Genomic DNA, 21,432 nt, shown 5'->3' with positions numbered 1-21,432 from the left:
CAAACTCATTTCTTAAATTCTGAAATGCATCGCTGTGTCTGTCCATCGCCTTGACAAATTTTCAAAGTAATGGAAAATTTTACAAACGAAATGTCCTGAAATGCAATGTTATGTTTAACAGAAAAACCTCTACCTACTGCACCATCATGTCTGAGTTGTGTCATTATGCTTTAGAGTCACTTGGTAATCAGTAACAAATATTTTTTCTGCTTATTAAAAATTAATAGTTTTTAAATGAAATTAATAATGACAAGGTAAACAACTCACAGCTGTTAGTAACGTGAGGCGAATTTTTTTATCTAAATGGCATCCCTAGTGGAATTACCAGTATTTATCAAAATGGTTATCCACCTTTACTGTCCAGTCACCCTAGTTGTCCAAGACCTGGAACATCATAGCTAAAAAAACAGGATGTGCTCGACGAAAACGGTTTTCAGCTTTCGAGTCAGCTAGTGAAATTTACTAAAGTACAGGTGAAAGACTTCCAGTAGTGAAATACTTGCACACAGATGGACCCCAAACAAGGTGTAGAAACATCTCAACGATGATCCATAGAATGGGATGCACCTGAGCCACATTTCAAGTGACATAGCAAAGAGTCTGAATACTTGTGTCAATCAGATATTTTACTTTTTTGTTTTTAATAAATTTTCAAACATTTCTAAAAATTCAGTTGTCACTTTGTCATCTGGGGTACTGAGTGTTGCTTGATGAGGAGAACAATGAAATTAACGATTTTAGCATAAGGCTCCAACATCACAGAGTACAAAAAAAGTGAAAGGATATGAATGCTTTATGAATCCTTTGTAGTCTGTGTGTCTGGGCTTGCGAGTGTCCTGATAAAAACCAAAGATCCAGGCCTTTAATGACCTCTTAGGCACAGCCATCAGCAGTGTGTCTGTCTGCGGAGAGAGTGTTGACCATGTCGAGAGGTTTACTTACCTCGGCAGTGACATTCATGTCTCTGGTGACTCTTCCTATGAAGTCAGTAGATGGATTGGGAGCGCATGGGAGGTCATGAGGTCGCTGGAAAGGGGTGTGTGGCGCTCCTGATATCTATGCAAAAGGACAAAGGTCCAAGTCTTTAGAGTCCTGGTGCTTCATGTTTGTGAGACATGGATGCTATCCAGTGACCTGAGATGAAGACTGGACTCCTTCAGTACTGTATCTCTACAGAGAATCCTTTGGTACCACTGGTTTGACTTTGTGTCTCATGAGCAGCTGCTCACAGAGTCCCGAATGAGGCACATTACCTGCATTGTGAGGGAGGGTCAGTTATGGCACTATGGCCATGTGGTGTGATTCCCCGAGGTCAATCTGCTTTTCCTCATTGTTTAGGACCCGAGTGACTGGACCATACCAAGTTGACACCTACATAACACCTGGCTGCGGCAGACAGAGGGTCATTTCCAGAGGGTGGGACTGGACCACGTGTCTGCCTAGGGCGTTGCCAACCAGAATCCCGAGCTGGTTTGCCGTGTGGCGGGTGCTGCAATGTGCTGTACCAGTGCCTGCTCCCCAACCTGACCTGTAGCTGCCAAGGTTCATTAAGCATGTGGCAAACTGAACAGCCATTATTCTTATGGCAGGTGTGAGAAAAGAAGGACAGAGGAAGAAAATGCTATGACCACCTGCCACCATGTTTCTGGAGAAGGACAAAATATATTTAGTATGAGAAAATGATAATGAATGGAAAAAGTTAAGTCCATAGCATCCATATCACACTTTAGAAAAGACGGAGTACCCATAGTCATGTTCTGCATCTGCATTAAACTGTGTAACATACGTAATGTGAGCCAATAGGAGGCTCTCAGATAGGAAGGAAATCTGAAGGTATAGAAATGTGTTTGAAGTGGCTAGAGAAGTGCGTGTGAATATGACGGTGAGGAGACAGTAGTGTGGACTGAAGATTGGGAAATTAGTATCTAGTTGGATCAGAAAAATTCAAACAAGCCTCAGAATAAAGACACCTGACGTCAACTGCATGGTCCTAATGCAACATTATTATTATCAATGCTGCGGCATACAAAGTGAGACAATTATAATCACAAACAATCTCAATATATTAACATGTATAGTAAAAAAAAAAAAAAAAACATAAAAATGTAAGTTTAATGCAAAATCGACCAATAGTCTTCAGAATAATTAAAAGTTTAAATATTTAACATTTTTCTTCATATACTAAATAAGATTGAAAAAGCAAAGTCGTCTTGTGTTAATTTAGTTTGACTCGGTCTGAACCGAGATTAGAAGTGATGAATTACACAAACGCCATTCTGCCACACTGCACATATTTAAATATTAAACTCGCCTCCTAAGCATTGTACAAGAATTCAGAAGAACCTCCGGTTATCCGACAGGTTCAGCATACAGGCGTTATACACTGAAATGCACAAATAAAATTCCCAGGCATGAACATTCGCTAAAGGAAATCTAAATGTACTGCTATTTTAGGCAACACAGACCTGGCAGAAGCAGGAGATTCACTATTTTATAATTATTTTGTATCATTTTATGCAGTTAAATGGCTCATATGCTAGAGTCCTGAACATTACAGAAAGGATTCAAATATATCGGAAGTTTTCAGTATGGAATGAAATGTAGTTAATTAATGGAAATCAAATATAGAATTGCACTGACTGAGACAAGTAAATCAAATTTGCTGAAGACTGGCGTCCTGTCCAGGGATTGTTCCTGCCTTGAGCCCAGTGCTTGCTGGAATAGGCTCCAGCTTCCCTAGGACCCTGCTCAGGATAAAGTGGGTTTAGGAGATGGATGGATGGATGGATGGATAAAGTGTAAATAAAATCTGCTCACATTTCAGACTGAAGGTTATTCCAAATACAGGAGTGACTAAAAGTGCCCCCATAAGAAGTACTGCGTGTCACTCCTTTTGATTTATAAAAATCTCAGTCTTACTGAAGGTTGGCTACTAATTCTGCTGAGCCCTGGCAGTGCGGTCTCTGGTAAGTAAACCACAAGGTCACTGGTTCAGTTCCCACCACCAACGTGCTTTGTGTGACCCTGAGCCGCCAGTGCTTCAAAAAGCAGAAATAAGGAGACAATTGAGGGTGTTCTGAATAAAAGGCATCACCTGTTCACTTCCTGACTCCAAGAATATGGAAAAGATTTGCCTTGCACCTTATTGTGGCATTAGCCATCAAGACGCACAACATTAAATTGTATGGAAGTGACAAATGGACACTTGTGAAAATACAAACTTACACCAGCTACCTGCCTTTCAATGAAACTGTCATTTTGTAACAGCCACTGAGAGGCTTAGCCAGCATTATTACATATTTGTGTGTGTGTGTGTAAGAAAAACAGACAAATTCACCAGAAATCTGAACCGTGAGCCGTTCAGTCTTCACCGTTGTTAACAGTATGGCACACAGTCACAAAAACAGGAATGCAAATATAAAAAAGAATACTCCTATGTACTGTAATGACAGGAATGTGCAAGGCTAAGGGCCTAAAGAAACGAATGGGTAGCCATTGTAATGAGCAGACACAGCTAAAAGGAGAGGAGAAGGAAGTGAAGGGGTGCCATTGAGTGTGTGTGTTTGGGGGGGGGGTCCTGCTGTCAAGGCCTGATTAAGTCAGAGCAGCTCAGCGAAGAGCTCATCTCGCACACTTACACCTGTAAGAGCTGACATAATGGCGTACAAATAAGAGAATATCATGTATTCATGTATTTATTTGATTATGCGTTGTCTATCTTTTATAAAAGTCGCTTGCTGACTTGTTATGTCTGTTTTTTTGCATTCCATATAATTCCCATTTGACCCAACAATATTTGTCCTTGTGAATGAGACGCATCTTTTCTTGAAATTCCGTGAAAAGAAATATTTTTGCACAGGGTCCACAGTCTCAGAATGTTTAAGAAACGCTCACTTTTACAATGCTGGATGATTTTTTTTTATTAACTGACTGACTCTGGGGGGTTTGGGGGGGTTTGGGAATGATCACATTAGTGTCCTCACCTCCTGCGCCAGACAACTGAGGATGTGACTTTTTTCAAAGCACGTAAGCTCACTGAATGCGTATTCCCCCCGGGGGGGCTACAGCAACAGCTGACACACACTGGGCCCCTATAATCTCCTTCTAATTGTTAAAATTTTCCATGAAGGATAAAGACGCGCAGGTAAAACTGATTTGTGTAATGAGGCTGCAGTCATGGACACTTCCTGATAAAATTACCATTTCTTGGCTGTCTAATTAGAATTTATTGGACTTATGTCTTACAAACCTGACACTTTTACAGCATGGGGTCATTGCACTTAGTGTTTCATATTAAATAAATTTAAATCATCACTGCAGGTGAGATATGACAGCCCATGTAATATGACAATACAGCTGGGTTCTTTTGTTATGAGCAGATTATATTTTAGTGTGTTTCCCTTTTTTGTGCTCTACTTTTAAATGAAAATTTTCCGCAAGTATACTCGTGGTTGGCCTCCTTTAAGCCATGACGTTATACTAGCAGATTTGGACAAATGAATTCATGTATGTTTTATACTTGCTATATGAAAGAGCTTGTAACCAAACAGAATAATCTCATTAAATTTTACAAAAATGCACAGTAAAGGTTCCTTAACACTGCATGTCAATGTGCAAGGAGGCTCTCAGTTAAGCATTCAAAAGAGACCCCAAACGTCTCTGCTGGCTGCCTCGATCCCGGGCTTTTTGCTGCCCATTTGTATTCTCTACCTGCTCCATCCCAGATGCTTATGAGGGCAGAACAGAATTTACTCCAGAAACAACTATGTGAACGACTGGAATGGCCTGGTGGTCTGTGTTAATTGGTCCTAAAATGTTATCTGATCTTCATCCAAGTCACAACTCTAGACAAACACAATACGCTTAGTCTAATAATACCCACACAATTAGAATCTGTCACATCTTTACTGAACCCACCCGTCAAGCATTCACTCTGTGCTGTGCAAAAAGTGCGTGAACCCTTGGATTTCATAACAGGAACCTCAAGCAAGCGCCTCGGGTAGCTGTGGATCAGGCCTGCAAAATGCTCACAAGGAATTCTGGGCCCTTCTTCCTGTCAGAACTGCCTCAGCTGTACCAAAGTCTTAGGACGTCAGGTGTGAGCAGCTTCCTTGAGGTCATTCCATGGTATCCTTGTTGGGTTAAGGTCTTGGGCCTGACTGGGCTCCTCCAAAAGGCAGATTTCCCTTTTTATTTTATTTTTTTTTACAGCCATTCTGTTGTCTCGGGCGGAGTGGTGGCTCTGATCCTAGGGATCTGCACTGGCAATCGGAAGGTTGCTGGTTCATATCCCGTAAATGCCAAAAAGGAACTTTGCTCTGTTGGGTTCTTGAGCAAGGCCCTTAACCTGCAATTGCTCCGTCCTGGGTATAATGTTAATCTGCAACCAGCCCTGCATGTAGGCCTTCCAACCTGCAAGGAAAACCTGGGGGTTGGTGACAGAATTGGTACTCCACCCACCATAAAAAACCTCACAGTGTCCCACTCCATCTGAACTTGTGTGGTGCTGAGGTGTCACCCGCCACATGGCTGCACCCGGATCCTAATCTGGGATCCTGAGTTGGTTTGTCGTGTGGTGGGTGCGGCAATGCACTGTATCCTAACCTCCTCATTCTGTTGTAGATTTACTTAGATGTTTACGGTCAAATTTCCTGCTACATCACCCAACTGAGCTTCAGTGAGTGGCCACAGTGCTAAACCATCTCCATTTATACACCATTTGTCTAACCGTGGCCTGATGAATATCTAAACTCTTTGAAATTGCTTTGTAACCTTTCTCAGCTTCATGCAAACCAACAATACTGGATGGCAGATCTTCTGAGGTTCCTTTTTTGTGAGGGATGCTTCATATCCTTTTTTTCAAATTCCTTTTTTTTATTGGTCAAAGTAGCTTTAAACCCCACCTCCAGTGTCCAGGTGGGCCGACTCCTGTCATCAGCTTAGGGGTTCACACACTCGTGACTGTCTGAATTCATTGTGCAAAAGTTTAGGCCCCCATACTTAAAATGTCTGTTACTGGAAATAGTTAGTTGAGCAGAAGGTGAACTGATCACCAGAAGGCATCAAGTTAAAGGTGACACATTTCAGCATTTTATACAAGATTAGTGTATTGTTTTTGTTTTGTACAATTGTAAACTGAAGAAAAGCAAAGTGCAAAAAGTTTGGGCACTCCAAGGTATTTGAGATAACTTTTCCCGAGGTGGTCACAGACCTCCATTAGCTCATCAGGGCTACAACTTCTTCACAGTCATCGTTTGGAAACCTCAGCTGATGCAAATGTCAAAGCTGTCGAAATTCTCGGACTCTTCAAACCTTGTCCCAACAAACAGCAGCCATGGGCTACTCTAAGCAGCTGCCCAGCACTCTGAAGAATAAAAGAATTGATGCTCACAAAACAGAAGAAGGCTACAAGAAGATAGCAAAGTGTTTTCAGGTCGCTGTTTCTTCAGTTTGCAATGTTATTAAAAAATGGCAGTTAACAAGAATGGTGGAGGTCAACTTGAGGTCTGGAAGATCAGGAAAACGTTCTGAAAGAATTGCTCATTGGATTGAGAGAAAGGCAAATTATGAAAAACTCCATTTTACTACAAAATACCTTCAGGAAGATTTGTCAGACTCTGGAGTGGTGGTGCACCGTTCTACTGTCACTGCAGCGATACCTGAACAAATGTGGCCTTCATGGTAGAGTCAGCAGAAGAAAAGCTTTCCTGCATCCTGGCCACAAAATTCAGTGTCTGAAGCTTGCAAATGAACATCTAAACAAGCCTGATGCATTCTGGAAATGAGTCCTGTGGACTGATGAAGTCAAAATAGAACTTTTTGGCCAAATGTTCAAAGGTATATGTTTGGAGAGAAAAAAGGAGGCCAAATTCCAGGAAAAGAACACGTCTCCAACTATGAAGCATGGCGGTGGATCGATCAGGCTTTTGGCTTGTGTTACAGCGGCAGTGGCACAGGGAATGTGTCATTGGTAGAGAGAAGAACAAATTCAAATAAATACCAGTGACCCCTTTTATTGGCTAACTAGAAAGATTACAATATGCAAACTTTCGACGCACCTCAGGCCGCTTCTTCAGGCAAGAGCCAATAAAAGGTGTCATTTTGATTAACTTTTCACCACATCTATAATGGCTAACACAGTACAACACACTAGAACTAAATAAATACCAGCAAATTGTGGAAGCAAACATCACACCATCTGTAAAATAGTTGAAATTAAAAAGAGGATGGGTCCCACAGCAAGATAATGAAGCAAAACACACCTCAAAATCTACAAATGAATACCTCGAGGGGCACAAGCTGACTGTTCTGCCATGGCCCTCACAGCCCCCCGACCTGAACATCATTGACAATCTGTGGATGGATCTCAGCAGAGCAGTGCATGTAAGACGGCCCAAGAATCTCACACAATTAGAAGTTTTAGCAAGGATGAATGGGTGAAAATACCCCAAGTAAGAAGTGAATGGCTCTTATCTGTCTACAACAAGCGTTTACAAGCTGTGCTACTCGCCAAAGAGGGTCTTACTAAGTATTGACCATGTCGGAGACCCTTAACATTTTCTTCAGGTGCTTTTCATTTTTTTGGTATTCTGTACCTGTGAATGATGGAAATAAAAATGTAATCTTGCTTAAAATATTAAGGAAATGTGTCATCTTGAACTTGATGCCTTGTGGTGATTAGTTCATCTTCTGCTCACTTAACTATTCACAGTAACAGACATTTTAAATAAGGGGGCTGAAGCTTCTGTATGCCACTGTATTCAGTATGTACAAGAATAATCCAATGGTGTGTGTGTGTGTTATTATTTAAAAAAGATTGTGCTTCTTATTTATTGTAACTTAGATGAAGATCAGACCACATAATTTTAAGACAGAGTTATACATAAATGCGTTTATTTCCACACTTTATCCTGCCACTGTCTATGCAGCACTTCTTTCTATGAAAAGCAGTTTCCAGCCACTTTGGCAGGCAGGCAGGCTGGCTGGTTAAAAATTCCGTTCGGCATCAGCCAACCAGTCAGAGGTGGCATTTGACACCTGCCAGGTTATTAGTGGCTGGCCACTCTCTGCCAAGTGCCTGCTGGGTCGCATTTCAATGGCTAATTGTCTGTTCTGTATAAATGATTTCCTCCCCCACAGAAAATTAGGGCAGCGGTGTAACTCAACTCTAGTATGTAACTTTAAGATTCGCATCTATTAATTATACTTTCTGGAATTTACTTGTAGAGCAGTTGTCACGAAACTTGAACAAATAAAAAACATCAGTAGGTAATTTAAACCTCAAAACTTAAATTTAGAGCAGGGGTTCTTAAGCTATGGGATATGCATGGCTGAAACAAACAACCCGAGATCTAGAGTGTCAGCAGATCTTCAAGGACGGCGGTCAGCGGCAATTTTCAAAGGTGGAATTACCTGAATTCCCCTAAACCCCCATGCCTGCCCCCCGATGACAGTGGGCAGCGATTTTCAAATATCCCCGGATGATGTTTGGGGGAACGGCCCAGTGATCAGCTGCTGTTCCATGGCAGTTACGGGTTACCAAGACAAGCAATAGGCAAACTGGGTAGCAAGAAAAAACGTTAAGACGTCCTGACCTGTAGGTTAAGCAATACTTAAAAAATATGTGCATGCTACGTATAATAAAACCAAATTTGAAGGCACACAAATGTATATCCATGATGCTTAGTCAGTGTGAGAGTGTTGATGCACGCTGCATCCGGGTAGATAGTGTGCTAATTTAGTAGCTTATTTTAATAAAGAGAGACATAACACATTAACGCTTATACACTGTGGGAGTGCGGGGCCCAGTGGGAATGGTAGATGCCAGATGTTTCCAAAGTTCTAGGCAGTTGGATGCCATGGTGGATTGTGCACTGGCAGTGGGAACCATGCTCCCCTAAGCCAACCCAAACTCCACAAGCAAATCCTACCCAGGATTGAAAAGACCCTTTCATCCACATGAGCATGGACTGGACAGGAAGGAGCGTCGCTAACAAAGGACAGGAAGATGGGTAGAGCTGATATCACATTACACAACTTCTAGTCGGAGGGGATGTCACACTTGACAACTGCAGTTGCTCATCTCGTCGCCTCAGCAGTCATGTTACCCAAGTAAAAATCACAGAGTATGTCAAGTTAGAAGACCGAGTGACAGCTTTCCAGCACAGTTTCACGTTTCAAAAATATCGTGAGCTCTTTTTTTCTGACAGTTAATAAAGGTGCTGCTTGACAGAGCCGCTGCCCGTGTGCCAAGACTTTACAGGTTGGTCGAGTTCAGCTGCAATCTCGGCCATGTTGTATGTTTTGGTGTTTGTTTTTTTTTTTTCCACCATTCTGTCGTGGTACATAAAACACACAACATCAGGCAGACGAGTCTCACTTCTCACTGTCAGCTCCAAAGCACCTGTTTTCCCTTTTCCTCGTAGCCGGACTATATGCATTGTACACCCTGGCTGTCGGCTCTCACGCCCACACAAGCCCACTCCTACATGCGACTTAATGTAATCAAAGCTGTTTGATTTTGTTGGGATGGGTTGCTGGTATGTCACACTACACGACCGCTGCCATGGAAATGCACTGTGACTGCATCCAACTTGCTAAGATTATGTGAATGAAGTTTGTGACTGAAAATCCCATGAAATGTTGAGTAATGCAACCTTAAGGTGCGGCAGACCCCCACGTGATTACAAAAGAGCAACACCTGCATTTCTCTTTCTCTCCCTTGAGCTTCTGTAAAGTCCTAATTTCCCCTTGGGGACAAATAAAGTCTATGTATCTATTATATAGTGCCTTCCCTATCTATCTATCTAGTTTGGCCTAGTAGGACTAGACCTTTGGTTTTCCTCGTTCATGTCCTTCTGTAACTTTCCTCCTAATTGTTTTGCATTTATTGGCTTTATTTTGGATTCAGAGGGACTGCTCATCAGCAGCCCCCACTGGCCACGATTCAGGTTCTTTGACGTCAAAATAAATGTACAAAATGACACAGGCTGCTGGCGGTGCAGGTGAAGCAAGTGACACTGGCCTGTCTTTGTTATGATCACATTTCAAAATAGAAACTGAAGAACTGCGTGTGCCTACAACTTCAGTCTGACAGCTCATGGCCAAAACATGAACATGTTGGCTACACCAAGATATATGACGTTTTGGTCTGCCCTGTGCCAATTTTATGTTTTGTTTCTTTTTTCTAAAGAATATTTGATTTTAACAAACAGGAGAGAATATGGTGTAGCAGGTGATTTAATAGTAAAATAAAACTGCCAATGTAGAATAACACAATTTTAATTAATTAAAAGTTGGCTAATGTCAGGCAGTGTGGCATAGTGGTTAAGGCTTCGGATTTCAAACCGTGAGGCTGTGTGTTCAAATCCCACTACTGACACCAGGTGGCCATGAGAAAGTCACTTCACCTGCCTGCGCTTCAATTATAAAAGCAAAAGAAACGGAACCAATTGTATCATAAACGTTGCAAGTCGCCTTGGATAAAGACGTCAGCCCAAAACCAATACACTTAATCTAAGTGACCAGAAAGAGAGAAATGGAAAAGGACCGAGGAGCTGTTGGGATGTGAGAAGCTGCACGCTTGCTCCTGTGTGTCGTTCAGTAGCGACATTTCATTTGAAATTAATCAGAATTCAGAGTGCCAGCCAAACTGATGCCCTGAAATCAAATACAAACCTCCGGCGATGTGTTTGTGAGACGCCCCACGCGTCAGAGCAGATTCATTTAACATCAAAACTAAGCATTACAAATGCTATAAGGCCGAGTGGTAAATACGCGTTTGCCCCACCATCAGTGGTCACCTACCCACCAAGTGGGAACGAAAGACTGCTGTATGTTGATTAATTTGACAAGTAGACCCCACTGCTTTTTATCACATGATAAATAAAACCAGCAAAAAAATACAAAAAACAAATTGTACCTTTACCATTTTAGTTACCACCAGGAAATAAACGTCCGCAGTCTTAAGTCTTTTGCAGTTCATGCCTGGACTGGACTCCTCAGTAGATGAAGGAACGGTCAGAATACTGCAGACCCTTAACCAGAGCAGCCAGGCGGTCAGTAAAAGTGACAGAGTTGTGCCATGTATGCCCGTAGCTAATCAGGGCTCCTGTCAAGGCTGCTGTGAGGACTCCCGTCACTCCTATAAATGCCCACCTACAAGTCCTGAATGTTTCAAGGTGGATGGATGGATGGAGGATGCGGCGGCAGCACACAGAGGGACACATCCATTAAAACCAGCACCTTTGGAAATGCTTTGCCAGCTCTGAGAGTTGAGTTTCCTTTCCCTTTAAAATAATCGACCTCTTCAGTCATGCAGTCCAAGCGACAGCAAAACAGGAAGTCCACTGCCAACGACAAGCATCACGCTCTCCCAAAGGCCCAGACCGCCATACTCGTAGTCCCCAGAGCCGCGGTGATGTTGTTGCGATTGTCGGTGGCCTCTGTGGCTGATTTCTGGCAAGACGTGGATGGTGGCCACATACAGAAACGTCCCAGCAGAAAACAGCATACCAATCCCTGTGGCACTGAGTCGGTGTTGAGACGTCCCTCCAGTCTGCAGGAAAGTCAAGATGGTAAAGGAGTTAAAAGGCACAGCTCATCAGAAAGGGGGGGGGGGGGCTACCTGACCGTGGGTTTCTCAAAAAAGGGACCCCCCCCTCCACTTTAACAGGCCTCAAAAAGAGGGAACAAAAGGGAAGGAGGCATTGCACTGGGCCATATGTGCACACAGTCTCAAACTCGGGGCAGCTGGAGCCTCAACCGGGCGACCAGGAGAAGAGAGAAGGGAGACGAAGACCAGAATGACAAGAGACAAGGCGGCCGACACACAGACACTTACCCGATTATGAAGGTGGGCTTGTTTTTGTCTGCTTGTCTGTCTGTAGTTTTGAAGAGGAGCAAATCTTGCTTATGGCCACACCACCCTGAATACCACGGATTGTGAAAGCCAAGCAGAGTTAACACTTGGGTGGAAGACCACCTGAGAGTACACAGGTAAGCCCCCATTTATGCATTCTAAAGACTAAATGTTGAGCTGTCTGTTCTGTCTTGGCAGGTTTTGTGTTGCTCTCAGCTGATCGTGGTTCTCTCCTTCTATTACTTTCGTAATTTGTTAGTCATTTTGTTCCTTTTAAAATGCGTCTTTTTTACTCTTTTATTTTGTTTAGATGTTTGGTTTGTGCAGCACTTGTTGTCCTTTAAATGTGCTTTATAAATAAATATTCAATGAAATATGCAATGAAAGTTAGCCCACTAAAATTCTGGGAGAAGGCCAGGGCCTTTGAATACAGATCCCGATATTCGCCGTGACATTTTAGACGTATAACGTAGAGTTCTAAGCACTTTGTGGGAAGACAAAGACGCTATATAAATAAAATTTATTATTTTCATTATTATTATTGAGGCAAAGCTAATCCCGTTAGTTTAGTTTTAATTAGCAGATAGGCCAGAATCCAAAATATCAGTTTAAATGCCTAACAGCTCCCTGGGTGCTCCCATTAGAAGACGGCTGCCATTGTGTTACACTGCTGCAAGACAGGACGGCCACTGGCTCATAAAAAGTAAAATGTGGCCTCAGAGATGAAAGGAGCGGAGGGCTGATGCTCTGTAGACGTTCCATGTTTTGGGTTAAATGGATCCTTATGAGAAATGCTGTGTATCTCATCCACATTCGGATGCTTCTGAGACAGATTTATCAGTCCATGCGCTCCTAGTAAAGGCCTCCAGATCACTGCATCTAGAATCAGAAGTCGCACAAATGACGTTAAGCGTTTAATAGAAGCTTACTGAATGATTGCAAGGTATTTGCGGGTTTCAAAAGTTTTAATTTAGTTTCCCTTGACTGTCATTCCGATTCTTTAGTGCTTCCACTCCTTCCTCGCCATTATGTTCTCCTCTTCCTCAGGATGCTCTGAGCAGGTTTAGGGCTGGTACCAATCTCAGATTCCATGTAATCAGAATTGGCCAATTCCAACACCTATTGTTTTCTTTTTCTTTTTGTTTCGTTCCTCTTTTACAACTGTGTCTACACTAAGTTCCTTCATGACCAGCCTTGCCAATGCTTGATGTGTTTGTATTATCCTTGGCATTTCTACAGTTAAACTGCAGGCCTTAGGGGTTAGGATTAGGCTTATTTTTCAGTGATCATCAAACCACAATTTTTACAAAAATAAAAATGTTTGTTTTCTCCAGCTGCAGACCTCCAGAGCTCCACTCCATTGAGGAGGCTGTCGCTTTATCAGAGACATCAGTGATAAGGCCTGCTTACACTATGGTTAATATTAGGGCTTAGGGGAAGGGGTATCTGACTCAAGTCAAGTAAACCAGGTGACAAAAACCTGCCATCCGATTGGCTGCTAGTGAATCACAGAGCTGTGGGGGTCTGTGTTATGTTTCAGCCACCATTTCTCCCCTGGCTGGGGTTCAAAGTCATCTCTCTTGTATCATTTATTTGGATTAACGTTTCTTTTGCTTATTATGAACATTTTATTTTTTGTGTTTATGGGTAAGTGGATTAGGCCGAGGTTATATCTCTTACGTTTTGTGGGTTGTTCTCCAAGGGGCGGGGCTACCCACCAATCACCACCAGGAACAGCCCCCCAACCCTATTTAAGGGAGGGCCTTCCATAGTTCCTGGGGGTCCATTTCAAATACACCGGGGACTGGAGTGTTTCTTGCCTTTGCCTTTTGCCTCATGATTTCATGGATTATCGATTCTGTGCTGTGTTTCTCAACGACGTCTCTAAATCTTATATTGGGACTGTGTTTATTGATTTTTGAACCTCTGCTTGTTTTTGACTTCGCCTCTGGATTCCATATTGGGTTTGTTTACTGTGACTGCCTTTCTTTTTTCAGGCAACTCACTCGAGCTCTTCTGAGCTTTCTGTTTTCAGAGCCTTTTGATTAAAGTTAATCTTTTATTTTTAAAGATTTTTCAAAAGTTCTTGTCAGGGTTTGACGGTATTTTCCCTCCCTAGAAGGTTGGTTTTTGAAAGTACTTTGGAGCTTTTAGGACTCCCTGGTCAGGACAGTCTACAGCTGGACCCAACTGAATGAAGCACAAAATAAACGGTTTGTTTTCATTATAACTCAAAATTCAAATTAGATAAAACATTCCCACAATGTTTACCAAGAAGAGTAGAAGGCTGACAGGCTGAACAATTTTACAAACAGGCTCTTAAACAAACAGGCCTCTCGTTCATCACGCAGTGAGCGCACATTCTACTCTAGCCATACATCACTGTATTTTTAAGACGGTCCGTTCCTCATCTAGTTCAGACATAAGCTGAGCGTCCTTCTTCACGTTAGGACAAAATGAAAAGTTCTGAACTTATCAAAGCAGCTTCTCCTTTAATTTTAGTGCAGGATTCACATCTCCATTGCTGCCCTAGTCAGTTTCAGGCCCCCCTTTTCTTCCACTCTTAAGTTTTGATGGACAACACATTTGTCTCTCCTTCCTCAGATTCACAGTTTTCTGCTTATTACTTGACTTTTCTTAACAGCAAAGTCAATGTTTGGGTGTTCTCTGTCCTAAGCAGCCTAAAAAAGAAGTGCTTTTTGCGATCTGCCATTTTGCTAATCTTCAGTGAAGCTATTTGGTGGTGAACGCCAGCCGATCGATCAGAGCATCACAACTTCTAACAGACGTGATTTTCAAGTTATTCTTGAGGGGAAAAAATATCTGCTAATTAAACACGTATGCAAATGGAAAGATTCTCAAGTTAGTGTAGTGATCCCACTTCTGCATGTAGCTTTACATGGCAGCAACCAGATCATTCAGGGGGTCATTTGTGTCACTTGTACAGAACAGAGAGAAACTCTTACTTGTACATGTTAATGAATGTACACGCCACATGCCGCCATTCTCTGGCACAAGCACTAATATTAGGCCTTTTGTGTGGCTGAACAACTAGCACTAAGAAACGCATAAAGAAAGTGGCGACTCACTGTAGGCCTTAACATCAAATGAACTCAAGTCTGTGAACTTTCTGGACCATACGAACTTGTCTGAGGGCTGAAGAATAAAGAAAAGGGAGTCAAAGATTTGTCACATCAAATCAACAGTGTACTCCATGAGTAGAAGGTTAATGATCTGCACTGGTATCTGGTAGGTTGCCGGTTCAAATCCTGTTACTGCCACAAGGAATTCTACTCCATTGAGCCCTTGAGCAAGGTCCTTAAGCTTAAAATTGCTCCAGATGGTGCTACACAATGGCTGACCCCCAAGGACAAGTGAAAAGACAAGTTCTCCTTGGGGATTAATAAAGTATATCAAATAAAAAAAAAATTATACTAAATCAACAGGACATACATTTAACTGGGACAATGTACAAGTAAGATTTAAGGCCAGTACCAAAAGTGCGAATCTTGGCAATCAAATGAGAACGCCATCAACAGACATTTGGACATAAATCCAGCATATGCAAACTTAAGAAGAACATGTTCATAATAAATAAAATCTTTACAACCAATAACCACCATCCCCCCCCCCCCCCCCCCGTTCACACTGACTTAGCCCCCCCACTACGTAATTTTAGCTATATATTGCCTTTGATTCTTGTAAGTCTAAGCATTATCCTCTGATGAAGGCTCTTGGTAGGGGCTGAAAGCTCAGGAATAAAAACTCTTTTATGATATATGATTCATTTTCTCCCTTTGTGGATCTCCAGCTGCAAATATGCAAACCGTATCACAGACCTTCTCTTCCATATATATATAGGACAGGCATCCTGGCCAGGATAAAGGAAGCCATAATGGAAGGAACAGGAGAACAGGCTCACCGGGAGCAGATCATTCCCCCATACGACAGGTGGCAGTGTTCCTCAGGTCTAAACCCAGTCAGGACACCCGCAGGGTGACATGGAAGTTGGAGTCCAAAAAAAATGCAGCCCTCTCAAGGTCTTTGGGGACCACCAGAGAGAGTTGCTACCCTGGTCTCCACACAATCTGGAAATGCTCTGGACGACCTGGGCAGGAGACTGGAGGCAGGGTCTGGTTTTAAGGGAAGCGCCATGCCTTACTTGTTTCGAGACAGAGGCAGGAGGCAGCAGGCAACACTCAGTGAAGGAGAGAAGGGTTGGTAATTTATTGTTGGTTTATTGTATAATCGTGGCTAATTGTTGGAGATGTGTTCATCGGAAGGTGGTTTGGGGAGTAAAAACCCTTTGCAAAAACCAGTGTGTTTCTTCGTGCCGGTCCCAAGCCCAGATAAATGGGGAGGATTACATCAGGAAGGGCATCCGGTGTAAAATTTTGCCAAGTCAATATGTGGACAAGATGATCCGCTGTGGTGACCCCTAATGTGAGCAGCCAAAAGAAGAAGAAGATTGTCATTTCATACATTGTGGTCTGTATTGCTTTGTCTGTGGTTTGGGGCCCCCTTGTGGTCACAATATATATATTGTGGCGGGCAGCTGGGACACTGAGAAGGACCATGAGAGGGACTATGCCTCCCCCGGACCACGAGAGGGCAGCCGTTCTGGTTTGTGTGGGGGCCACGGGAATTGAGCATGGAAGCTCAACCCTATAGGGGCCAGTGGCCACTGCCAGGGGGTGCCCTGAAGACTCTGAAGCCCTGGACGTCAACACTTCTGCCACACCCGGCTGGTGCTGGCGGAAGTATTACCAGGGACACCCGGAGTGCTTCCGGGTGCTCATGCGGCACTTCTGCCACACCAGGAAGTGCCACAGGAAGCTCATCAGGGGGCACCTGGAGCACATCTGGGTGGACATAAAAAGGGCCACCTCTCTCCAGTCATCAGCTGGAGTCGGGTGGAAGAGGACGAAGCTCAGAGGAGAGGAGTGGAGGCGGCATAGAGAGGACTGAGGGTGTGTGGTGCAGGGGCACTGGGTTGCATGCAGGACACTTGTAAATAATAATTGTAAATAAACGTGTGGTGGGTTTGAACATTGGTGTCTGCCTGTCTGTGTCGAGGCTGATCTTCCACAATATATATAAATATACAGTATTGGAGAGTGGCAAGTAAACTCTTACTTTACTTGAGCCACTCTGACTAGACAAAGACATTCCTAAGCTTATAAAAGGGCGTACAGATAAGAAGCGAAAATTAGAGAGAGTGGACAGAATCCTGGGCTGTATTCTTTATGATGAAGGTACAGGTACAAGTCTTGCTTTCACCTACCATACTGAGAATGAAGAACGTTGCGACTGCTAGTATTGGAGCCGCTATGGAAAAAGCCAGAAGGTGTTTCTGGATCTGCCTCTTCTCCAAACCAGTATGCAACAGGAACGACACCAGTCCAAATGCTGCAGGTGCCTATGGGATCATACATATCATTAAATGGACGCCAAAAATGGTGGATGAGATTCCATACCAATTTCATTTCTTAATTTCTTCAAATTAGGCCAATCACCTTCATGTAACTCTTAGCCCAAGTTATGCATAACTTATGAGGAGCGTCCCCTAACATCTCTGACAACAGCTTTTAAATTACCCATAAAGAGACTCACCTTGTGCAGAATGACTGCCAAAAACACAATGACTTGAACAGAGACCTGAGACGAGGCCACCGCAGATCCAAGTGCCACACCATCAGCTGCAAAAAAAAAGAAAGAGTCTTAAGAATCTCTTTCAGCAACAATACTGACACATGTCAAGATTATATGTGAGACCATAGGTGGCTGAGGGTCCCAGTCCTCAAGCCACAGACTCAGGGGCAGGCTATTCGGAAGCTGCTTCTACAGATTTGGGTTCTCTTCTGTCTACCTCCATTGACGGCTTTTGTCCAACTGCCAAGCAGTGTCTGGGGATGTTCCACAGCTACGGCCTCCTTTGTTAGTGATGTGGACCTGGAATTTTGTGAGGTGGGTACTAAAGTTTTTTTTATGTTCTGCTTCATTTGACCACCTATCCGTTTATCCGTTAAGCTGATGATTCATCTGGAAGATGGGAGTCAGCCATTCCAATACAGTGGCCCATTCAGCTGAGTTTTGGTGGCCAAGTATTAGGGTGTTGTACTGTGTTAGCCATTATGAATGTAATGAGAAGTCAAGCAAAATGACACCTTTTATTGGTTAACTAAATAGATTACAATATGCCAGCTTTCAAGGAAACTCAGGCAAGATGTAATCTTTGGTGGCCAAGTATGAATCAGTGTTGTGCAGGTAACTGATAATATGATCAAGAAGAAGTATCAGACACCCCTTTTATTACCTATTCCATAAATATCAACTTAAAGAATGTGAACTCAAATGTTATAGAGTAATTGAAGAGCTCAGTTCCAAAATCAGCCAATGTACAAAAGATACATTTTGGAGATAAATAGGAAATTCTGGGTCCGTAAGCAGATTTTGAAACTAAATCCCTAAAACTACAGCGCTACACTGTTGCAATTAGCAGGTTTTGAAGCTCAAACATATTTTCGGCGCATGACCAACTGCATGAAAAGTCACAATCACGTGTTCACTAAACTTTACCAAAAGGTGTAATTAGCAGATTTTGGAACTCACATCTTCAATTGCTCAAATGAAACCATCCACAAGCTTCCTAGATCCAACCAAGCCGGGCTTTTTAAAGTCCTTTCTAATGAGCTGGCATGTCCTATTCGGCCCGATTGTTCAAAATAACATCAAGTTGAGATGGGAAGGTCCTGCTCTTCACTGCCATACCACGTGGTCCCCTACTATTCCATGTGTCAGCAGTTCTTTGCATGAGAAAAACGTCCTACCATTTGTGCAAAATCTGCCCTTAATAAGTTTCTGTGTTCTCGTAGAAGAATTTATTTTAAAGGAACAGCCAGGATCCTGGACCTGCACCACCATTAAGGTGAATTAGGCATATGCCTAGGGTGCAGATCATAAGAGGAGGAAAAACCCAGTCAGAGGGGCTGGCTACTAAACAGGCGGTTGGCGCTCTAATAAGCTTGGCCTAAGAGTGAAATGGCCTGGCACTGACACCGCCAGGATCCACTCATCTGCTTCCTTCCATAACTTTAAGCACTTCAGTCATGTCCCTTCTAATCTTCGTTGGCATAAACTGAAAAGGCTCAACTCCTTTAGTCTGTCTTCACAGCTCACTCCTCTCACTCCCAGAATCGGCTTGGGTGCCAAGACACTCCTTTGTTGCTATCCCAGAGCCTCTTGAACCGAGAACCATTGATAGTCAGAGACCGAGATGAGCCGGGCAAATGAGGACACACACACTCAGAGCAAAGGGTAGGTGAACAAGTGCTCAGTGCTTTTATTAAAATCAATCCAAGTCCTAGTGCTTCCAGTTGGCCCAATAAATAAATAATCCGATAAAACCACAGTGTCCAGGGGTGGTTAAAAAGTTCAATATGTGTATTCCAATAAAAATGAGGTTAAAAGCAAGATAGATAGATAGATAGATAGATAGATAGATAGATAGATAGATAGATAGATAGATAATAATAATAATACATTTTATTTATATAGCGCCTTTCCCATGCTCAAGGCACTTACAGAATAAATAAAGAACGGCAGAATATACAGTATATAGCATTGTACAAACCAGATAAATAAACAAAGAAGATTAAGACAGTAAATTCTGAAAAAAAAAAACAGACAACATAATTGATGGTCTCGCACACACATACAGGTTACATGAGCATCTTGACATCGAGGTAAACTGAGAGAAAGGTAATAAAGTCAGGTAGAGCTAAAAGCCTTCCTGAACAGATGAGTTTTGAGTTGTTTTTTAAAAGAATTCATGGAGTCAGCTGACCTGATTAATTTTGGTAGGTCATTCCAGAGTCTGGGCGCTATACAGCTGAAGGCCCTGTCACCCATGGAGTGTAGATTAGTGACGGGCACAACAAGATTACCAGAATCAGAGGACCTTAGTGGGCGGGCAGGCACATAGTGATGGAGAAGGTCACTGATGTAGTTTGGCGCGAGGTTATTTAAAGCTTTGTAGGTTATTAGTAGGATTTTATATTCGATTCTGTAGGACACAGGGAGCCAGTGAAGACGGAGCAGGATGGGTGTGATGTGCTCGCTGCTGCTGGCTCGAATAAGGACTCTTGCAGCTGAGTTTTGAATAAGCTGGAGCTGTGATATAAGATTAGAAGGGGCACCTGCCAGTAAGGAATTACAATAATCGATGCGGGATGTGATAAAAGCATGGACAAGTTTCTCAGCATTAGAGAAGGAGAGGAAGGAGCGAACACGGGATATGTTACGGAGGTGAAAGTAAGAAAGTTTCTTAATGTGATTTATGTGGGCGGAATAAGTGAGGGAGGAGTCAAAAATGACACCAAGATTTTTTACAGTAGAGGCAGGTCTGATGAGATCACTGCCAAGATGGACTGGGAAGGAGCTCATTTTATTAAGTTGCATTTTAGTCCCAATTTGCAGGAGTTCAGTTTTATTGCAATTTAATTTTAAAGAGTTCTGCTCCATCCAGGTTTTAATTTCACTAAGGCAGGTTGTGAGCTGAGAAAGCTCTGATGAAGTTCCACTTTTAACATTGAAGTAGAGCTGAGTATCATCTGCATAAAAATGATAACCCAATCCATAACTACGGATAATATGGCCAAGGGGAAGCATATAAATAGAGAAAAGCAGAGGACCAAGGACAGAGCCCTGAGGGACTCCTTGTGTGACTGGCGCTGAGCTGGATCTACTGTTGCCAAGACTAACAAACTCTTGCCTATCAGTCAGATAGGACTTGAACCACTGGAGGGCAGTGCCAGAGATACCCAGCATGTTCTCCATTCTGAACAGTAGGATGTCATGTCTGACAGTGTCAATGCTGCACTGAGGTCTAACAGAATTAATATGCTGGTTTGTCCAGAGTCTGCTGCCATAAGCAAATCATTGGTTACCCGTAGCAGAGCAGTTTCACAGCTGTGCCGCGCCCTGAAACCAGACTGAAAGGGTTCCATCAAATTATTAGAGGTTAGGTAATTGGTGAGTTGGGAAGCTACAACACGCTCAAGAACTTTTGACAGGAAAGGTAAGTGGGAAATAGGCCGGAAATTGTTAAGATTGTCAGCATCAAGGCCAGACTTTTTTAACGTTGGGGTTACAGAAGCAATTTTAAAAGTGAGCGGCACAGAGCCAGTGTCAAGGGATGAGTTTATTATTGTTGTAACAGTCGGGATTATGGCATGAAGGCAGGATTTAAGTAGTGTGGTGGGGATGGGGTCCAGTACACAAGTAGTCGGCCTCATCTTATAAAGCAGGTTATTAACAAACGCAGAAGTGACTGGTGAGAACTTAGAGAAGGAGCTGGATGGAGTGGGAAAACAGGGAGAGATATAAACAGATGATGTATTTATGTTGGTTGAATTATTTAGATCTTTAATTTTGTTACGGAAAAAAGTGGAGGAATTCCTCACAGACTTCAGTAGAAGAGGTAGTTGGACCAGATGCGGGTTCGAGTAGTTTATTAACTACAGAGAACAAAACCCTTGGGTTATCATGGCTACTTTCTATTATTCTGCCAT

General features: G+C 42.8%; 2 protein-coding genes across 2 annotated transcripts in view; one reads left to right on the top strand and one right to left on the bottom strand.

Annotated features, from left to right (window-relative positions):
• Nucleotides 1–8,595, top strand: part of LOC114666113 (spectrin beta chain, non-erythrocytic 1) — a 521,913-nt gene extending 513,318 nt beyond the window's left edge. Inside the window, exon 35 of the transcript XR_007933536.1 lies at nt 8,585–8,595. The gene's annotated coding sequence lies outside the window, so the exon portion shown is untranslated. The remainder of the gene's footprint in view (nt 1–8,584) is intronic.
• LOC114665887 (zinc transporter ZIP9-B) overlaps nt 1,984–21,432 on the bottom strand; it is a 44,922-nt gene continuing 25,473 nt past the window's right edge. The window contains 3 exon segments of the mRNA XM_028820542.2: nt 1,984–11,557; nt 17,145–17,279; nt 17,474–17,559. Coding sequence (XP_028676375.1) covers nt 11,309–11,557; nt 17,145–17,279; nt 17,474–17,559 — 470 coding nt within the window. The 3' untranslated portion in view covers nt 1,984–11,308.

The sequence above is a fragment of the Erpetoichthys calabaricus genome, chromosome 15, assembly GCF_900747795.2.
Source record: "Erpetoichthys calabaricus chromosome 15, fErpCal1.3, whole genome shotgun sequence".
Taxonomy (NCBI): domain Eukaryota; kingdom Metazoa; phylum Chordata; class Cladistia; order Polypteriformes; family Polypteridae; genus Erpetoichthys; species Erpetoichthys calabaricus.
This window is presented reverse-complemented; position numbering and strand designations above follow the sequence as displayed.